The sequence below is a fragment of the Galleria mellonella genome, unplaced genomic scaffold (assembly GCF_026898425.1).
Source record: "Galleria mellonella isolate WM207_F2 unplaced genomic scaffold, CSIRO_AGI_GalMel_v1 utg200, whole genome shotgun sequence".
Taxonomy (NCBI): Eukaryota; Metazoa; Arthropoda; class Insecta; order Lepidoptera; family Pyralidae; genus Galleria; species Galleria mellonella.
In genome coordinates, this window is record NW_026442034.1 from 3066280 (window position 1) to 3086205 (window position 19926).

Here is a 19926-nt window from a genome sequence, read left to right on the forward strand (position 1 = left end):
GTTTGCCATTCTAAGTTGTATAAAAAAAAACTACATGGATAGGTGTATGAACTGTATGTTAGGATTACATAATTATATTCCTTTATTTATCTTTATGAACAATATACCATAAATAGCTACAACAGGTAAACTATCAATTTGTTTTCTGTTTCAAGTCTCATAAAGAAAGTCATAGATAAATCAGTTTCAAGTTTTCATTCATTAAAATATACTTTTTCTTTCTCTATATTGTTTTTCTTTCTCGTGAAATATTACTTTGCTGTTGGTACAGATGTTCTTAATGATGAAACTTTGAATAAACAGACATGAACTACTTTCCCTAGTAAAAGGTCTTGTTGCGTCACAATGAATCTCGAATGTTCTGTCAGATATATTTTTATACACGTATGTGAAGTGACGTCGTAGAGCTTGCTCGTAGCAAGTCGTTACTTCACCGCATGAGTCAAATTATAGATTTTTACATAATTATCGCCCATTTTTTTTTGTACCTTTGTTAAATGCTATCTTTATTAATTTTGAACTGATTTTGTTAACGTTTTGTATTCGATAGGTTTTATTAGAAAGGTAGTATTTAGAGTGACCGCATTCTTTTATCAACCGTTAATTGTCTACTGCTACATATAGCCTCTACCATGGGAGTTTGCTAGTAGTTGCCATGCTTGGCAGACGGGTTGGCAACTGCAGTTAGGCTTTGGAGATGTTTTAAGAGTGACGCTGCTGCCTGTCGCTTGATTATTAAAGCCCCTTAATCGTCTCTTACGACACCTACGGGTAAGGAAGGGAGGACCTACACGGCGACTATTTTATAACTAAGAGTCCCATTTCCTATATATATATATATATATATGGATGGTAGTCGAGAATAAAAACAGGTCAGTTGGCTCAATGTAGAAAATTCTAAATTTCCAGCAAGATTCCACGTGGAGGTCAACTTGACAGGACATTTTATTACTAACGATCCCTGTATATTCTTTATTATACTAAAACATACAATAATAATAACAATTAGAGACAATGTAAGCAAAGGTGAGCTTATCTCTAAAATAGATCTCAATTAGCCAACTTAACCCTTCCCTCTCGATTGTTAGAGTAATGGGGTCAAATAGCCCCGTTACTAGCAATATACCCTGTTAGGTTGACCTCCATGCATGGCTCCCCCTGGAAACCATCGTGGCTAATTCTAGTAGAATTCGTCAGGACAGGCTAACTGACCTGCATTCCTCCTCATTAGTCATCTATCACTGGTGCCCCATCTTTGTATACCGATAGCGCAGACGGGGTTACTATACCATTATCACCCATTAAAAAACCCTTCTTTCTTTTTAATTGGATTGACTTCCGACTTAAGTGACTGTTTTTTAGAGCAAAATTTTGTTGTTTAGCAAAGATCCAAGTATATAATATACATAAATACACCAGAAAACATTACCCTCCTTTGATCGATAATTCAGAAATAAAAGTAATATATCAGTTTGTTTGTACAAAGCAATCCATAGTTACACAGACTATGAACTGAGTCAGAACAAACCTCCAGCAGTTATATCGACCCGTCTGACTTATTTGGCACACTGCCAGTCTGGAAGTTTATAGTGACCTGAAGTATCCATAACTGACAACTTAATGTGGATTCGAGGTTTGTTCTAGATGGTATGCTATTCGAAGTTAGGTCTAGAATCTTCTATTTTATATTTAATAAAAAATAATAATGAATCATGTTTAATAATAACCTGTGACTATGTTGTTAGTAAGATATGAAGATACTGTTTAAATATTTACCGAATTTCATTAAAATTCCTTCAAATCTTCAAGCGTAATTGAAAAACAACAATCAATCTTTAGTTGGTTGCCTATATTAATAAAATTAAAAGTAATAACTTAATATATTCTAACTAACAAAAGTCGATTGCTTGGGTACCTCTGTCCCATTCGTGTTTCAACCGTGAAGCAGTTGTGTTTGCATGACTGTGTTTCGGTTTGAAGGGTGGGATATGGCGTGAATTTACTGGGTACAGAGGAATAACACCTGAGTGCTCAGGAATGACAACGCATGGAGGGTTTCATGGGCGAAACAGTATACTCTATTATGTCCATGGTACTGCTCATGTTTATAGGCGACGGTTACCACTTTCCATTAGGTGGGCCGTCAGCTTGTTTGTTATTCTAAGTTGTATAAAAAAAAAAAAAACTATTATTATTGTAAGTACATTTGATCCCCATAACAAGACAGTGGTGACTAGGCACCCTGCACAAAAAGACGCACCTAATATACTAGTACGATAAATCGAATAGTTAAATTAACTACACCACCTAGCCTAGCATGTAAATAGGTTAGTTTTACATATCTACCTATGAGGTTAACCTCTGTGGAAGCACCTGTACTTATTTCGTTCTCCAACAACTCTTTGTCTGACCTAGTTGCAAAATAAGTGTTCTAGATTTAAAAATTGTAATATAAGCAAATATATGTGTACATTTTAAAGCAAACATATTTTTTAATTCCTGACGCAAAAAGATGGATGTTATAAGTTTGAGGTATGTGTGTCTATGTCTGTGGCATCGTAGCTCCTAAACGAATGGACTGATTATAATAGGTTTTTTTGTTTGAAAGCTGAAGTGATCGAAATGGAACTAAGCTACAATTTATGAAGATTTGTTCATATGTTTCGGGGGTTATTTAAAATTTTCAATTTTATTTATCATTCATTTAAAGACAACGGTTAGATGTATATGTATATATATATATATTTCATTTCTTACATATATACATATCTGTCACGCCTGTCTCCCATTAGGGTAGACAGAAACAATGGAACGCCAAATGCTTCGATTCAAAAAAAACCTCTGGCCACCTCCATTTCTTACTAATATTATAAATCTAAAGGTGAGTTTGTTTGTTACTTTTTAGTGCTTTAACAATCACCATAAAATGTAATATACACATGCTATGCGGAATGGAAAAGGACATAGGGTATTTTTTATCCCAGTCACACGAACAAACTAACAGATAAGAGCTACAATAAGGTATTCCGTTTGCAGTTTAAAATGTGCACAAAGAAATCTTGCCATTCAATTTTTATTTATATATTTATTTTAATACTTTATTGTACACATTAGTTATAAAAATATGACAGAGGTAAACAAAAGTACAAAGGCGAGCTTAACTCTGATAGAGTTTTCTTCCAGCTAACCCAAAGTGGAAAGGAGCATCAATGTCAGCGGATACAGCAGTGTACAATTTTTAAACAGCCAAAATTAAATAAATACATTATATTTAATCATACAAATACACATATATACATAAATATATACCTACATCTATGCATATACATACACATACATACACATATACATACAATATACCTACATATATAGATAAATAAATATATGTTCATAGAGAAAGAAGATGCTCTTTGAGTCTACTCTTAAAAATATTAAGGGATTGACTCTCACGGATAGATATGTGGATTTTTAATTTTTATTTTTCGAACTGGAATTTTCCTCCACCTGCCTCTTCTACTGTTTCAATTTCTCTCAAAGGGACAATAAAATAGACTATATCAAACGAGCAATTTAAAATTCAATTTATTTCTCTCTATTACATTGTGAAGCGCACAATATGAGCAATCTAATAGAGTAATATGCATTTGTGCACACACGCTACTTACTAGCTATATCTCGCGTCTCCGTCTGCATGAATCAGTACATAACGTATCCTATGGTACTGAGTTAGTATATAATTTACACGAATAACAAATTACACTCAAATCCTTTTAGTAGATTTTGCGTGAAAGAGGGATATCCATCCATTGTTACAATTCGTGCAGTAGTTGTGTTTGCATGGCTGTGTTTCGGTTTAAAAGGTGGGATATGGCAGTGAATTTACAGGGTACAAAGGAATAACACCTGAGTCCTCGGGAATGGCAACGTATGGGGGTATCATGGTCGAAACAGTATGCTCTGTTATGTCCATGGTGCTGCTCATGTCTATAGGTTACCACTTTCTATAAGGTGGGTCGTCGGCTTGTCTGCTATACTAAGTCGCATAAAAAAAAAAACTAATTAATAGGATATTATTTTTTTTAATATTATTTATAAAATTCTATGTACATTTGGGGGACTTAACATCGGACGGTGTTTTCTACCAGTCAACTATTGGGGAAAACGTGGTATCTTTTGTAAAAAAAAATAGAAAATCTAGTTTAATTATTATTTTATATTGCGGGCATAGCGAAATTATAAGTAACTAGCTTTTGCCCGCTACTTCGTTCGCGTGGATTTCAGAAGTACATAAAATAATGAATTATACTATTTATCGATAATACATTAAGATAAAATATACACTAGATTTTAAGTAAGACCTTCAGACATACAACTGCGAAAACCGCATCCAATTTGGTGCAGTAGTTTTTGCGTAATACCGGAACTAAGATACAGACAGACAAATATTCTAAAAATTAATAGTTTTGGCATCTATTGGTTTTTAAGGCTATTAATAGTTTTTCTTAAATGTCTCCCATGCATAAACATCGTTTAGTTACAATTTTATTATATTAGAGAGAAGATGGGGACTAGCGTGCCATTTATACCAATATACCCTATCAGGTCGACCTTCACGCGATGCCACCTAGAAACCATCGCAGTTAATTCCTGATACATACGTCACGACGAGTCATCTGACCTAATTTTATTCTCATCTATCATTCCTTTATTGTGCAATGCGTAGCGTAATCCAATAGCCCAAGCGTGTCACCATTCCATTTTCATTTCCATTCCAAATGGATGTACGTGAAATTAGTTTAAAAGGGATATTCGAGTTAGTACTTTTACTGAGAACTTAATATACTCGTAAACTAACTTAATATTAATTATACATACATACATACATACATACATATCTGTCACGCCTGTCTCCCATTAAGGTAGGCAGAAATAATGGAACACCAAATGCAAATATTAACTATAAGCACCTAATATTATTTTTTTATGCATAACAATGGAATGGTAACGTTATACGCAGATGGGGTACCAGTGATAAATGATAGTTGAGGATGGAAGCAGGTTAGTTGGCCCATGGTGATGAATTTATCAATTCATCAATCGTTGGCAGTGTTTCGCGGTAAGATACTGAAGACCATGTAGATTTGATGGTATTGCCAAGTCTTGTTTTATATTTAATTGAATTTTGTAATAAAGAATATGTAATTGTAAATTTAATTTATTATATTAATTACATTATGATATTAATATGCATGTAATCTGTAGTCAATGTTGTGTACGCCTGATATAGGTGTGCATATCGGCATACTACACAAACAATGTTATTTAATTTATGTATAATATGTATACCGTTGGTATGCCTAATTCGAAATAAATAAATAAAAATAAAATTAACCACGATGGTTACCAGAGGGGACCGATCGGACGTATACCTGACAAGGTATATAGGGTATATATTTATTAATAATACAGCAAGTTTTTTTATTTCATCATCATTATCATCATCTCTCTTCAGTCGTACACTCTTGACAGAGTGGTCGTGGTTTTTACAACGATAGTGGGTCGTCGATGAGGCTCTCCTTCGCGATTGAGGTCCTCGCAATATGTCTCCATCTACTTCTGTTCGCCGCCGAGCGAGAGCATTCCACAATAGACTGTATCATCATATCAGCCGTTAATTATCTACAGTTGAACATAGGTCTTCCTTATAAAGAAGTTTTTATCATTAAGTTCCCATAGTCGTCTCTTACGATATGCACGGGAAAGAAAGGGGTGGTCCATTCTATGCCGGAATCATACGGCAAACATTTTATTGCGTCATCGTCATCTCAGCCATATCTATCTACTGCTGAACGCAGACCTCCCCCATAGACTGCTATAAGATATGCATTTGAGGTCGTCACTCCATTTAGTGGGGAGTCGTGTTACACTGTATGCCCACAGAGTCGCCACTCTACAACCTTTCTTCCCTATCGGTTGTCGGTTCTTTGAGCTATGTAACCAGCCCATTGCCACTTCAGTTTGCTCATAAGTATTTTATTTCTTTTTTTCATTTAAGAGTGTCCTCTTGTCGGTGCAACTAATTCTTGACCTCCCTATACGACATGACACCTAGTGTCTCTTTTATGTGTTCCATGTAGTTATTCCTCTGTCTTTCTCTTCCTCTTTTGCCTCCTATTTTTCCTTCTACTATGCTCTTTAAAAAATCGTAATGTCGTATAAGATGGCCTAGCACTTTGCCTCTTTTATTCTCTATTGTTTTAATTAATGTTCGTTTCTCATTCACTATTTTCAGGACTTCCTCATTTGTTAGTTTTTCTGTCTAGCTTATCCTTTCTATTCTCCTCCATTTCGAATGCCTCAAGTATTTTATTTACGTGCATATAATTTGAAAACGAGAGATTTACTGTCGCGTGATTAATGCCGATAACAATCAGTCATTCTAATTAAGCGGGTCAGTTGTAAAACTCCACAGTTTAAGTAATATTTCCATTTTAAATAAAAATTACTACTTATATGAAATTATATGAAAATAACTACCTACGAATTATTTTTTTAGCTATTATTTATGCTTCTACATTTTTGTTTAAATTACATTTTATCCACTCGTATTATGAGGCGGGTTTTTTTTTTATTAACAAGCATCTATGCGTGTGGTCGACTCTGAGACTCCATTTTTCTAAATCTATATCTTAACCTACGAGTAATATTTTAATTTGATAGTTTAGTGAACTTACTGTTTCATAGATTATCGTACACTAAATTTATAATGATTTGAACTTGAATCTATGAGAAATTTTGTTCATATTGGTCCTTAGAACAAGGATTTCGCTCAAATCAAATGGAAATTTTAAATTTAGATATGTCTTTCTTCAGTTGTACACTCTTGATAGAGTGGTCGTGTTTTTTATGATGACAGTGGATCGTTGATGAGGCCCTCCTTAGGTATAGGTTTAGATCAATGGCGTTTCGGAATCGATCCGATTATATACCTTAATATAATAAATACTAAAATTAAAATCGCTAAAGAAGAATACAATTAATGAAATAAAGTATTTTTCTTTCCTTTGTTAAACTTTAAAAATAAACAGTTCTTAGTTGGTCTATTTCCTTATTCATAACAACGTTAAACATCTCATAAACCTATTTTAGCTATTGAACTATTTTGTGTCTTTCTTGTTTTCTTTTGTGCTAAATTCCTAATTTGAAAGAAAGGGATAAAACAGTGTGTTTCAACCGTGAAGCAGTTGTTTGAAGAGTGGGATATGGCGTGAATTTACTGGGTACAGAGGAATAACACCTGAGTCCATAGGAATGGCAACGCATGGGGGTATCATGGGCGAAACAGTATACTCTGTTATGTCCATGGTACTGCTCATGTCTATAGGCGACGGTTACCACTTTCCATCAGGTGGGCCGTCAGCTTGTTTGCCATTCTAAGTTGTATAAAAAAAAAGTGTAATACTTAAAATAGTTTTTTGTAGAGGGGTTTAATGTTTATGAATAAGAAGGTTTATATAATATGACGATATAAGTAAATATGTGACATTTGGTTTTGTTTTGTGTTCGTACCATAGCACAATTAAATGAATTTTGTATGCTAGATTCTGGTGAAAAGTGTGAACTATATTTAAATAATATGTACCATGCTGTTTACCAATTTTCAAACAAAATGAATTTATTTGTATTTCGTATTTGTAGATATACGAAATATATAAATACGAATATATAATATATGTATATATATATATAGCTTTAACAAAATTATTTTTATAGATTTTATTTCATTGTAGTGCTTGTAGTAGTCGATCCATACACACATCTGCCATGCAGTACACATTCATATTTCTTTTAGTGAATAAACATTGAATCTGAGTAAATAACAAGGGAAGAATGGATATAAAATAGTGAATTGAAACTCATACAAGTGACTTTGGACGTGTGAGTGTATTAGGACATTGGGTGTTTCGGGGTGTGAGATTAGAGGGTGGGTGTGATCGGAAGAGTTCGGCTGCGTTCGGTAGTGTTCGGGCGCGAAGCCGGAACTGCAGTTACTGGCGTGAAGGAGTAAGATGGAAGATAATGCTGACGGGCAGTATAAATACAGGTATGTATTAGTATGTGATGCCAATAATTTTATGGGTATTTATAATGACAAACAAGCTGAATCTGATAAAATGATAAAAGCATGGCCAATATACAAAAATATAGCACTTTTGATGTCTAAAGTTTTGTATTTCCAGTTTCAAACGCACTGGTTATCTATATTGTTAAAGGTTTAATTTTAGTAGTCCTAAAACTAGTCGAGAAATGTCGACTAGTTTCCGATCTACTCGAGACCCTTAATCATGAGCGGCTGTGACGCGAGCGTGAGTCTGACTCTTACTATTCATTTCCCATTGTCCCATTCGTATTTCAACCGTAAAGCAGTTGTGTTTGCATGGCTGTGTTTCGGTTTGAACGGTGGGATATGGCGTGAATTTACTGGGTACGGAGGAATAACACCCAAGTCCTCAGGAATGGCAACGCATGAGGGGTATCATGGGCGAAACAGTATACTCTGTTACGTCCATGATACTGCTCATGTCTATAGGCGACGGTTACCACTTTACATCAGGTGGGCCGTCAGCTTGTTTGCCATTCTAAGTTGTATAAAAAAAAACCTTGTGTAATGAATTCCACAAGAAATAACCACGATGGTTTCTAGTAGGAGTCGCGAGGAAGTAGGCCTCATAGGGTATATCGCTAACAATGGGGCTGTTAAACCCCATTACTAATCATTAATCAAAGATTAGACGACTAATGCAGTCTCTGTTAGTAAGCCTATAGGTCAATATCTATCTGCTTACTTACCTAACTAACAGTTCAACCTGTCCACATATATATTTATTTATTTTTCATTATTTTTTTTCTGAACGTAAGAGGAAAATCATTAATATATAATACAATAGAAAGTAAAAAGAAAGCCCATTGTTCCGCCCTAGTTTGTTCATTATACGTCTTCTTTAAAAAAAAAAATATATATATATATATATATATATATATATATATATATATATATATATATATATATAACATTCATATTAATGTTGTAATTTTAATATCTTCAAACAACTTCCCTTCGCTTGTTCCTTCAATGAATTCAGGTGTCTACGCGCCGACGCGTTTTCATAAATTAATTTTATAATTTAATGAATGCCAACACTTTGTCTTATAACGTAGATCGGTATATACGTACCTCTACAATGTTTTTTTAAAGAGTGCTAATGGAATGTTAACCCCGTGTAAATAGTCAATTAAGTTCCCTTAGTTGCCTTCTACGACACTTACGGGAAAAGAAGGGGTGGCCCATTCTATGTTGGTACTAGATGGCAACTTGTACATATAGATTTACTTTATATAGATATTATACTATAAAAACATAGTCTAGTTTAAATTTTATTATATATAGACATAGCCAGGGCATACTAATAACTCATAAAACACAGATTTTATTCATAGAATTATTATCCAGTGAATATAAATGAAATATTTATTGTAATTGTACACGAATGGAACTTCTCTCGTCTTGAAACTTTTTAATCTCTTGTCAAAACTTTGGACCCATAAATAATATTTTTTTCGGGGTTCATAATGCTTTTGACAGGTCATACAAACAATTTAGGAAGACCTGGGTACTAATTACTCAGTAACTTTTAGTTAATTACTCACTTCTTGTCAACTATTTATTTCATATCTGCATTTTATTTAAATAGATAGATAGATATATAATTTATTTGCATCTCTTACACCGCACAATAATATTAGATATTGGTACATTCTTAAAAAAAAAAAAAAACAATACATACTAAAAAAAAGAAAGTACATTTTTCGTGAGTGTGCCACAGTAACACAAATAATTTAAATTCTTATTAAACTAGCTTTTACCCACGATTTCGTTCGCGTAACTGGAATTTGTTTACTGACTAGGTTAAAAAATAGCCTATATCCTTCTCAATTCTATGTATATAGTACGTATATACCAAATTTCATAGTGATCGATTAAGCCGTTAATGCGCTATAAGGTAACAAACAAACTCACTTTTACATTTATGATATTAGTATGGATAGGGATGATTATATCTTAAAAACTCATTCATATTACAGTCGAACTAGAATTATTTAAATAAATAAAATTGGTTATCTCGAAACTATATGAAATTCTCAAAAAACAAAATTGAAATGACGGGAAATAATAAAAAAAGTTTATTCTATTCTATATATGCCACTAACAATACAGATTGTTTTTGTTAATTATATTAATATATATCCAAGTATTTTTTTTCTTAAATCCGGACAAAAGACTAATTCCGCCATTTTAGCATCGATTTTTGTACGACATCTTTATTGCGGATTTCAAATAATAATATATGAAGTAAATACCGAATTAATAATACTGGTCGAGACAGAAATAGATCTGTATAAATGTACAGTACATAAAATAATACTATCATATCGCATACAGGAAGAAGAATCGAAGAGAATCAACGAATGAAAACATACCTATATATGTATTTCCGATAAGTGTAGCATTGTTTAAACTAAGCTGTAAATAAATTCTTAAGTGTTGCTAGAAGTAAAAAAATTTAAATATTAATTTTAAAATTGATTTAAATTCTTTTTTTTTTAAGTTTTCTGAAAATATTTCAATATTAATTAGTGGTAAGAATACAAATTACAAGTGGTGACATATCTAATTATTGCTTACAACTATTTTGACAAATGTTATTGGTGATTTGTTTCGACATACTTGTACAAAGTCTCGTGGAAGTCAAAATACCTAATGAGATTTATATATGACAATTATATTATCTCTGACCGGGAGATACGTTAGAAAGAAAGAAAGAAAACATTTATTGACAACAACAAAAAGTTACATAAAGTTACGTTAATGTCTATTACTCACTTTTTTTAATTCATTTAAGATTAAACCCTACAGTTGCCATTTTTTAAACAGTTACACATTACAATATTGGGTATTTTATTGCCTGTCTATGGATTTACATACTGTCCCGGGGCGGAAGTTTCGGGAGCTTGTCTGAATTGTTCAAGGTCAGGGGTTGGTATCGATCCCGGTATTTACATAGATATCATTCGTATTTCCTTATTTCCTTTGTATTTAAACAAAGGGCATTGGAAACGATCCCACTTTCCCTCTATTGAGAATATAGCTGTGTTTCGATTTGAAGGGTGTGATATGGCGTGAATTTACAGGGTACAGAGGAATAACATCTGAGTCTTATATTTTTTTATATTTAAACAAAATATATTACTATTTAAATATTAACTTATACAATACCAATATACTTAATATGACTTCTTTCTTCGAAACAAAGAGAACGTTACTTATCTCGGATTATGGGCGGATAACTACGTTCACCTTCAAACTCAAGATTCTCTCCCCCGGGATTCCGAGCCAGAAATATTCCATTCCCGTATGGAGGTCAGGAAGCTTATCACATAACTTTGGTTATATAAAAATCATTTAGATGTTTAATAATATTTATATATAAATACCGGATGAAGTCCATAGCTTTACTCGCGTGAATCAGTACACAAATTATCCTATATACTAAGTCAGGACGTAACTTATCCGTGTACTAAATTTTATTCAAATGTGTTTAGTAGTTTTTGCTTAAAAGAGTAACATCCATCCATCCATCATTATAATCTTTCGCATTTATTGTATGAATAGGATTTTCAATAACTGATAAAAAAATCTTAAAATGCATAAAAGAGAGTAAAAAATAGAATACATATATTCTCATCTTTTCTTCTCAGCAAATTATATGAAAATATATCAAGTTAAACATCTAATTTCTTATTTACGAAAGGCACCTATTAGATGGACAATAGCCTACTATTACTACGGCCAAATACCCGAAATTTATAAAGGTATTTTCCTACTCTTGGCTTGATATAATTTATTATAATAAACGTTTATTTATAAGTTCCAAACACAAACATATAAAATGTTAAAAAGATAAAAAAAAAAATAGAGTTTCTCCAACAATATAATAATAAAAAAAGGGATTATAAATGTGTGTACCGTAACACCAAAAAAGCTACAATATTCGACAAAACTTCTGCTATAGTCAATGTTGACAACACCAGCTAACAATTTTTTAAATTGGCAATACTGGTAACGCGAGTATAGATTTTTCCCACCCTTTTTATTCTAGTGATCCATTGCATTATATGCTGTTTCGTTTAACCTCTAATCAAAAAAAAGTGCAATATTAAGGAGTTTGAGGCCATCCAACTTACCTAACTAGATAGATAGATAGATAAACACTTTATTTGAGCCATTTATGACACATTTAAATTTACAAATGAGTTTATACAATCAGATTATTTACTTTTTTTTAAATATAAAACAAAAGATGAAGTATGGAAATATGTTTTCACCAAGTGTGTCGCAGTGACCCAAATAGGCTACAGCTCAGTGATAGTTTTGCTTAAAAGCAAAGCACTGATTTTCAGCTACAGCCTGAAATTAGGCTACACGGACGCGTATAACAAACCCAGAGTGTAACCTGTATAGCCAATTTAACAGCTAAACTACCAGCTAAAATACAGTCCGTTCGAATTACATTTAGCCCAACAGTTAGACTATGGCGAAAATTGTAAATTGTTTTCCTATAGTTACGTGTACTGATAGATTAATTAAAAGAAGTAATATATATTTTATTTAAAATATAATCTAAAAAATCCTCATAATAAAAACAGACGAGTAGAAAAAATATTAACATTTTATACAATATGTTTTTTCAATTAAACACAGAGATTAGCACCAACATTTGCAGAGGGACTTAATGGAATCACTTCTGTACAGATTGGCCAAGGGCGCTTTTGAAATTTAATTTCCTACTTCATGGGGGTCACCCCCATCTCCTCCCAACGCCTAAGTGGGCGTAAATTCACCAGCAACAGATGATTCCCGCAGCCTACACCTCTAGATGTTTGACGCTGTTATTATAGGAATTAAGTGGATTTATTTAATGATTACTTGCTTTTTTTATAATTATTCTTTAAATAAATTATTATTTTATTTGAATTGCTTTTGAAATCTCATTAGGTATTTTGATTTCGACGAAACTTTGTTTGTATATCGTAACAAATTACTAATAATATTTGTTGAAATAGTTATAAGCAATACTTAGATATGACATAACTCGTAATTAATTTATATTCTTACCACTAATTAATATTGAAATATTTGCAAAATAAAAAAAATATTATTTCAATATTTAAAATTAACATAAAATTTTATTCATTAAATTCATTTAAATTTATTAAATTCTTAAGTGTTGCTAGAAGTAAAAATTAGAATTTTTACTTCTAGCAACACTAAAGAATTTTTTTACGCCTTAGTTTTTAAAAATGACAACACCTATCGGAAATATACATAGTTTATTGGAAACCACATAGCTAAGTAACTAGACAATTCAGAAACTAGTACAAGCTAGCATTGTAAAAAAACTGGCGTCGAATCACAATTATGTAAGGTCGCAGGGATTTAGGTATCGCATGGATATTGATCGGCCTCCATTTTACTGCGCTTTTATTATTAAGACTACACCCAATGTCATAAAAACCTATATTTAAAATGTCATTATGGTAGTATAATGGGATATTGTACAACCCCAATGATCTTGTTTACTTTTAATATAAAATTCTGAAATATTTTTAGTCGACAAGTACGTTTAAATAAGTAATTAGTATTTTTTAACTGTTTCAAAAAAGATGGAAGTGTCAATTTGGTTGTAATTTTTTATCTGGAGGGATATATTGTCAGACTGGTTTTATAGGAATTTAAGCAAAACTGATTCAGTGGTTTATTTTAAAACCAAAATAACAGGTTTCGCCACGATGAAGTCAGATTTTTTTTTGTGGAAAGCAATCTTATAGTGTTTTTGAATGGTCTAAAGAAACACGTTATGCCTATATTGCTCCTTTACCATTTTTTTCTGTTGCATTCCCGATGTTCAAAATTTTATTTTATTTTTGTAAAACCAAGCGGTGGTATTATTTAATCAGCTACTTAAAGTATTAAAATCACTGAATTATTTAAATATTTTTAGGACAAATTTGAAGTCATTATTGCTAGAGAGGTGTCTGTACTCAATTGACAATTTCTTACTATTGTAAATTTAAATATATATGTAGGTCGTTTGTGTTAAGAGATGACTCTAAATTGACTGTAATTTTTATTTTTGTGCTTAATTTAATTTATATTTTCATGTACTGTATAAATTTTATTGTACCTACTATGACATTCAAATACAAATTTTTGTTTATGAATAAATAAATAAAAAAAAATTAATCATTAAGCTTTGTAAAAGAATGTAAATGTTATTGTAAAGTTTTGTTTTATAATTCACCGGCGAAGACCTTATGGCCTTAAAAGAGACTTAACGAACGATAGATTAATACGCCTTCCAAAGCATAATATTTATATGCAATATTTATAATATGCAAAATTTATATGCAAAATTTACATAGCAAAATATTTATTTAAGATTGTGTTAAAAAAAACCGACTTCATTGTGGCAAAACAGGTTATGTTGATTTCAAAACTAAATTAAAGAGCCCATTTCGATAAAATTTCTATGGAACCAGTGCGTTAGTATATTTGCATAATATAGTATATTTATACAGTAGTATTTGCAAAAGCAAGCAACCACTTCTATAAATATTGTAACTGCGAAAGTTTATAAGGATGAATGTATAGATGGATGTTTGTTATTCTTTCACGCAGAAACAACTGAATAAATGAATAAAATTTGGTACACAGGTAAAATATGTCCTAATTTAGTATAAAAGATACTGTCTACACTTAATAATTACGGGCAAAACCGCGGGATAATCCTAGTAAAAAATACTTTAAAATATTCTTATTACATTCACTCCGCTCGCTCAATAAGTCCTACCTTAAGCCTTAAAAATACTTCAAACAGGTGGTATTAAAATCGGGATAAATTTCAGAGCCACAGCGTTTTGGCAAAGGGTGTTCACGCGTTCAAGGTCATCCGGACTCGATCAATAACGCGCGGTCTCGTTTGCTTACTAGGAATGGGTCGTCCGGGAAAATGTTGAATGATGGACTATCTTTTTGATCTTGATAGTATAGCGGTTTAATGCATTGCTTTACGTCTCGATCGTAGCAGGTTCGATTTCCGTACCATTTAAAAATGTGGGTAATGTAATAAAAACTTAGTTTAGTTTAGGACTAGATGTGTGAAAAGTGCAATAGTTAGAATAGGATAGAAACTTACTTACTTAATTAAATACACTTATTTACAAGTTACAAGTTTGTTTGTAAGACTTTATTGTACAGTAAAGTCTTAAATTACAGGATACAGAATGAGTGTAATGGCGGACTTACTCCCTTAAAAGAAATCGCTTCCAGTCAATCTTTTTATTAGTTATTTTAAATTGTCACTCTTTTTATGATTATACCTAAAGCTAGTAAAAAAAAGCAAACTTTTTCTACTGAGAATAACTCGCAAGGAACTCAACAGTTATTTTTTCATGAATTTAATTTTTATATGAATTTACTGCCCATTGGAATAAAATTTTAGGTTAACAATAACTATAGTTTAAATAAAATTTCATCATCAGATAACTTAAAATGTACAAACCGATGCTCACAAGCAACACCCGTTCACGAGTATGACGGCTGAGCAAGCCATTATTTAAATTTTATTTATTTACAACGTTCTAGTCAACACGGGGAATTCACGTATTCAAGGTCACCGGAATTGGATCAATACCGTGCGGTCCCGTCTGCTCACTGGGAACGATTCGTCCGGGGAAACACTGAATGATGGACCATATGGTGTTGAACATTGAATTTATACGTATATAATAACTAGTTCATGCCCGCGACTTTGTCCGCGTGGTATTTGTTATTTTTGTTTAGTATGTACCGATGTGTATACGTATCTATTTATTATGTCTGGGAATATTGGATCAAAATTAATAAATGACGTGTCGATTTTACTCTTAGCCTTAGATCAAAATACCTTTACTTAAAGACGTTGTATAATAAGCTGTATAAGTAACTATAGTTTTTTAATTATCCCAAGGGAATTCTTCAAGTTTTCGTGATCAAATGTATCTAAAATATAGAACGGGGATGTGAGGTAACACCATGCAAAATTTAATTTAAATCGGGTCCAACAGTTTCGGAGATTAACTCGTTCAAAGAGACAGATAAACAAAGAACAACAGAGAAACAAAAAATTTGAAAAGCTCTGAGAGAAGGGAGGACGCGGGATAGACAGCAGCGTCCCTCTTCTCCAAACATCTCCAAAGCCTAATTGCGATTGCCAATCATTACTAACAATCCCTTCTCCCCCCTTTCAAAGAGTGAACTACTACGCGACGACCTTATTTTTAATTTATTAAAAAAAAATCCTTTTTAATAAAATTTTAATTGGAATTTAAGCGAAGTAGTGCCTAAATTAAACTTTGTTAATGTTTTATTTACTAGCAATTTATTTATCAGCCCATCTAAGCTCTTTAATCTGCTCAGAACGTCCAAAATCCAGTTAGTTACTTCTTACTTTGGTGCTGCGGCTTGAAGCAGATTTAATTATAAGTTGCTACCAAGATACCTTTAGTTTGATTATGAAGTTTTAATAGGCGTGTTTTATCAATACAAACACCACTACATGCTCCTAATTGGGCATTTATATTGTATATTAAAATTCATTTAACTTTACTAATTATTTAATAATTATTATCATGAATAAAATAATTATAAATATAATAAATATATGTATGTATATAAATTAATGCCACTTTTCGTTGTAATTTTATAACTCAAGAACGGGCTCACCTATCCAAACCAAATGTTTAGGCTTTTTTCGAACTATTTAGTAGATGGTTTATGTGAAGTTTGCACAAAATCGGTCGAGCGGTTCTTCATTTATCACATATTTTGTAACAAATGAATTCAATAAATGGCGGATCATTTTGTTAATGGGGATTTTTGTGTCAAATTCAAACTTTTTTAAGATAGGGATTGGGCTGTCAAATTGAAACCTTTTTCAGTGTTGACAGTTTTTTTGTTTGAATAAATGAATTAGATTTTTTTTTATTATCTATTATTATTTCACTTTATACGTAGCGAAGCACGTACCAGGCTGCTAGTATATACATATATACCCCCTTAAATGCTTGTGTAATATCATCCCAATTGATATATCCTTGATAATTTGTGACTAAGTGTGAAAACTAAAACAAAAATATATATCTAATAAGAGGCTTAATGATTCAATCGCTAATAAACTTAACAGACGTCTATATCCCTAAAATAACCATAATAAACTTAATGTAATGAAAGTAAAATTTCTATTAGCGCAAAGTGATGAAAACGTAGTAATGACATTCGTCAACAGATTAACAAGAAGTCGGTGGGATTAGGAGCGTGTGGGGCACGCGACCTTGGCCCAATTTTGATAAGTCGATAGAAGCTACCCCTCGTTTCGGACCGTATTCCAGATCTTTTCGTATACAGGGAGTAGCGGAAATTGTATACCGAGCCGAAATCCAGTGTTAATTTCCTGAAAGTGAACAATTTTAATTTCTCGTTCACGTGATAAATTTAGAATAAAAGATTTTTTTTATACAACATAGAATGGCAAACAAGCTGACGGCCCACCTGATGGAAAGTGGTAACCGTCGCCTTACATACATGAGCAGTACCGCGGACATAACAGAGTAAACTGTTTCGCCCATGATACCCCCCATGCGTTGCCATTCCTGAGGACTCAGGTGTTATTCCTCTGTACCCTGTAAATTCATGCCATATCCCAACCTTCAAACCGAAACACAGCCATACAAACACAACTGCTTCACGGTTGAAACACGAATGGGACAGAGGTACCAAAGCAAACGACTTTTGTACAAAGTCTCCCTCTGGTCACATAATGATTACTAGGGACCCGCCTCGGCTTCGCACGGGTACAATATTACATTTTAGTGAGGCTGATATTTTAACGTGCGTGAAAGTAGATAGATAGATACACTTTATTGTTTCATTACATTATAAAACAATAAAGAGTATCTATCTACTTTCATATTACTTTATCATATTACTTATGGATCGCAAATCGTTCATGTACAAAAAAATTACTTTTCTTTTTATTTAGGTTTTTATCGTAATTTTAGTTAAATTCCAAAGATTTTAACCATATTGGAATTCCCGGTTCGCGAAGAGTATAGGGACGTGACTTCTGAATAATCAGCGTGTACCCCATAAAAGTTAAGTAGATAAATAGATAGATAGATAGATAATCAATAATGTATATTCCTGTGGTGTTACTTAGGAGATGTATTTCACTTTCTTGCAAAAATATAGAGTTTTGGCTTGTTATTGTTGCCCCTTCCGTTATACCCTGTATATATTTGATGGCATTCATTGACAGCTAAGGCCGTAAGCTTTGAATTATTACCGCGTACAGTTTACTGTTATTAATAAGGCCGTGTTGATTTTATTACAGTCATTAAAAGAGCTCTTAGAGATGTAATGATAATGTTTACGATAAAATTGATTTTATAGATGAGTCGTATTTCGTCATAATTTCAGCCATTAACTGTCCACTGCTGAATATAAGCCTCCCCATAAGAGGAGTTTTGCCAGTAGTTGCCAAGATTGGCAGGCGGGCTGGCAATCGCAGTTAGGCTTTTGCTGATATTTTAAGAGGCTGCTGCCCATCTGCTCTACTAATAAGTTCTTTTAATCGCTTCTTACGACACCCACAGAATGAATGATGATGGAAGGAATGGCCTATTATGCTCGGCTCACGCAGCCATATTTAGGGACGTAGAAAATTTTCATCATCGTATCAGCCAAAAACCGTTCACTGCTAAAAATAGGCCTCTCCTATAGACTATCATAAGGGACGGTACCGAACCACTTGTATTCACTGACTCCCAGCAGCGCATTTGAGGTCATTGCTCCATCAAGTGGGAGGTCTTTTTTTATTGGATGAAAATGGAATGGTAATACCGCCTGCGCTAACGGGATACGCTGGCGGGCCACCGGTGAAGGGTGATAGATGAGAATGAAAACAGGCCAGTTAGCCCATCATGATGAATTCATCAGGAATTAATCATGATAGTTTCCAGGGGGAACCACGAGGAGGTCGACCTGGTTGGGTATATTGCTAGCAATGGTATTCTTAGTCTCCATTACTAACAATCCCTTTCCCCCCTCGAGTGGGAGGTCGTCTTAAACCGTGTTTCTCTATGGTCACTGAAAAATCTTTCTTCCCCATCGGTTGTCGGTTCTTAGAACTATGTGACCAATCCATTGACACTACATTGAACCTGAACTTCAATTCTTTAGAATTCGCAGAGTGGTATGGTAGTAAATATTTTAAGATATTAGAGTAGGAACACAACATATCACTTCTCTTTTTTCCCCAGGACGACATATAGACAAATTCACTTTTAAATTTATAATATTAGTAAGGATTTGAGATATATCTATTTGGATAACTCTCAATTTCCAATGTAATTTCTAAACTATGCGTAGCATCCTGTATATTTGTTAGTATTATAATATATTCTTATGGGAAAGAAAACTCCTAGTCAGCGCCATCAGTCATTACACACAGAGTTGTCAGGTCTAAGCAAAAATGTTCGTAGAAATTATGCCAAAAATTCAGCATATATTTTGTTTATGGATCATCATTTACCAGAGGGAGACTTTGTACAAAAGTCGATTGCTTGAGTACCTCTGTCCCATTCGTATTTCTACCGTGAAGCAGTTGTGTTTGCATGGCTGTGTTTCGGTTTGAAGGGTGGGATATGGCGTGAATTTTCAGGGTACAGAGAAATAACATGTGAGTCCTCAGGAATGGCAACGCATGGGGG

At 33.0% G+C, this 19926-nt stretch overlaps 2 protein-coding genes across 9 annotated transcripts in view; both read left to right on the forward strand.

Moving 5' to 3' along the window:
• LOC113510443 (oxysterol-binding protein-related protein 1) overlaps positions 1 to 19926 on the forward strand; it is a 61407-nt gene that overhangs the window by 27049 nt on the left and 14432 nt on the right. For 2 of the 8 annotated variants that reach the window (XM_052894176.1, XM_052894178.1), the window contains exon 2: positions 7853 to 8104. The exons of 4 other annotated variants lie outside the window; for them this stretch is intronic. In XM_052894176.1, the coding sequence (XP_052750136.1) occupies positions 8070 to 8104 (35 nt within the window). In that variant the 5' untranslated portion in view covers positions 7853 to 8069. Of the gene's footprint in view, positions 1 to 7773; positions 8105 to 19926 lie in introns of all 8 variants that reach the window. 2 more of the 8 variants (XM_052894177.1, XM_052894179.1) reach the window with 2 other exon arrangements.
• LOC113513526 (epidermal retinol dehydrogenase 2-like) overlaps positions 1 to 19926 on the forward strand; it is a 101546-nt gene that overhangs the window by 6320 nt on the left and 75300 nt on the right. The gene's annotated exons all lie outside the window — the stretch shown is intronic.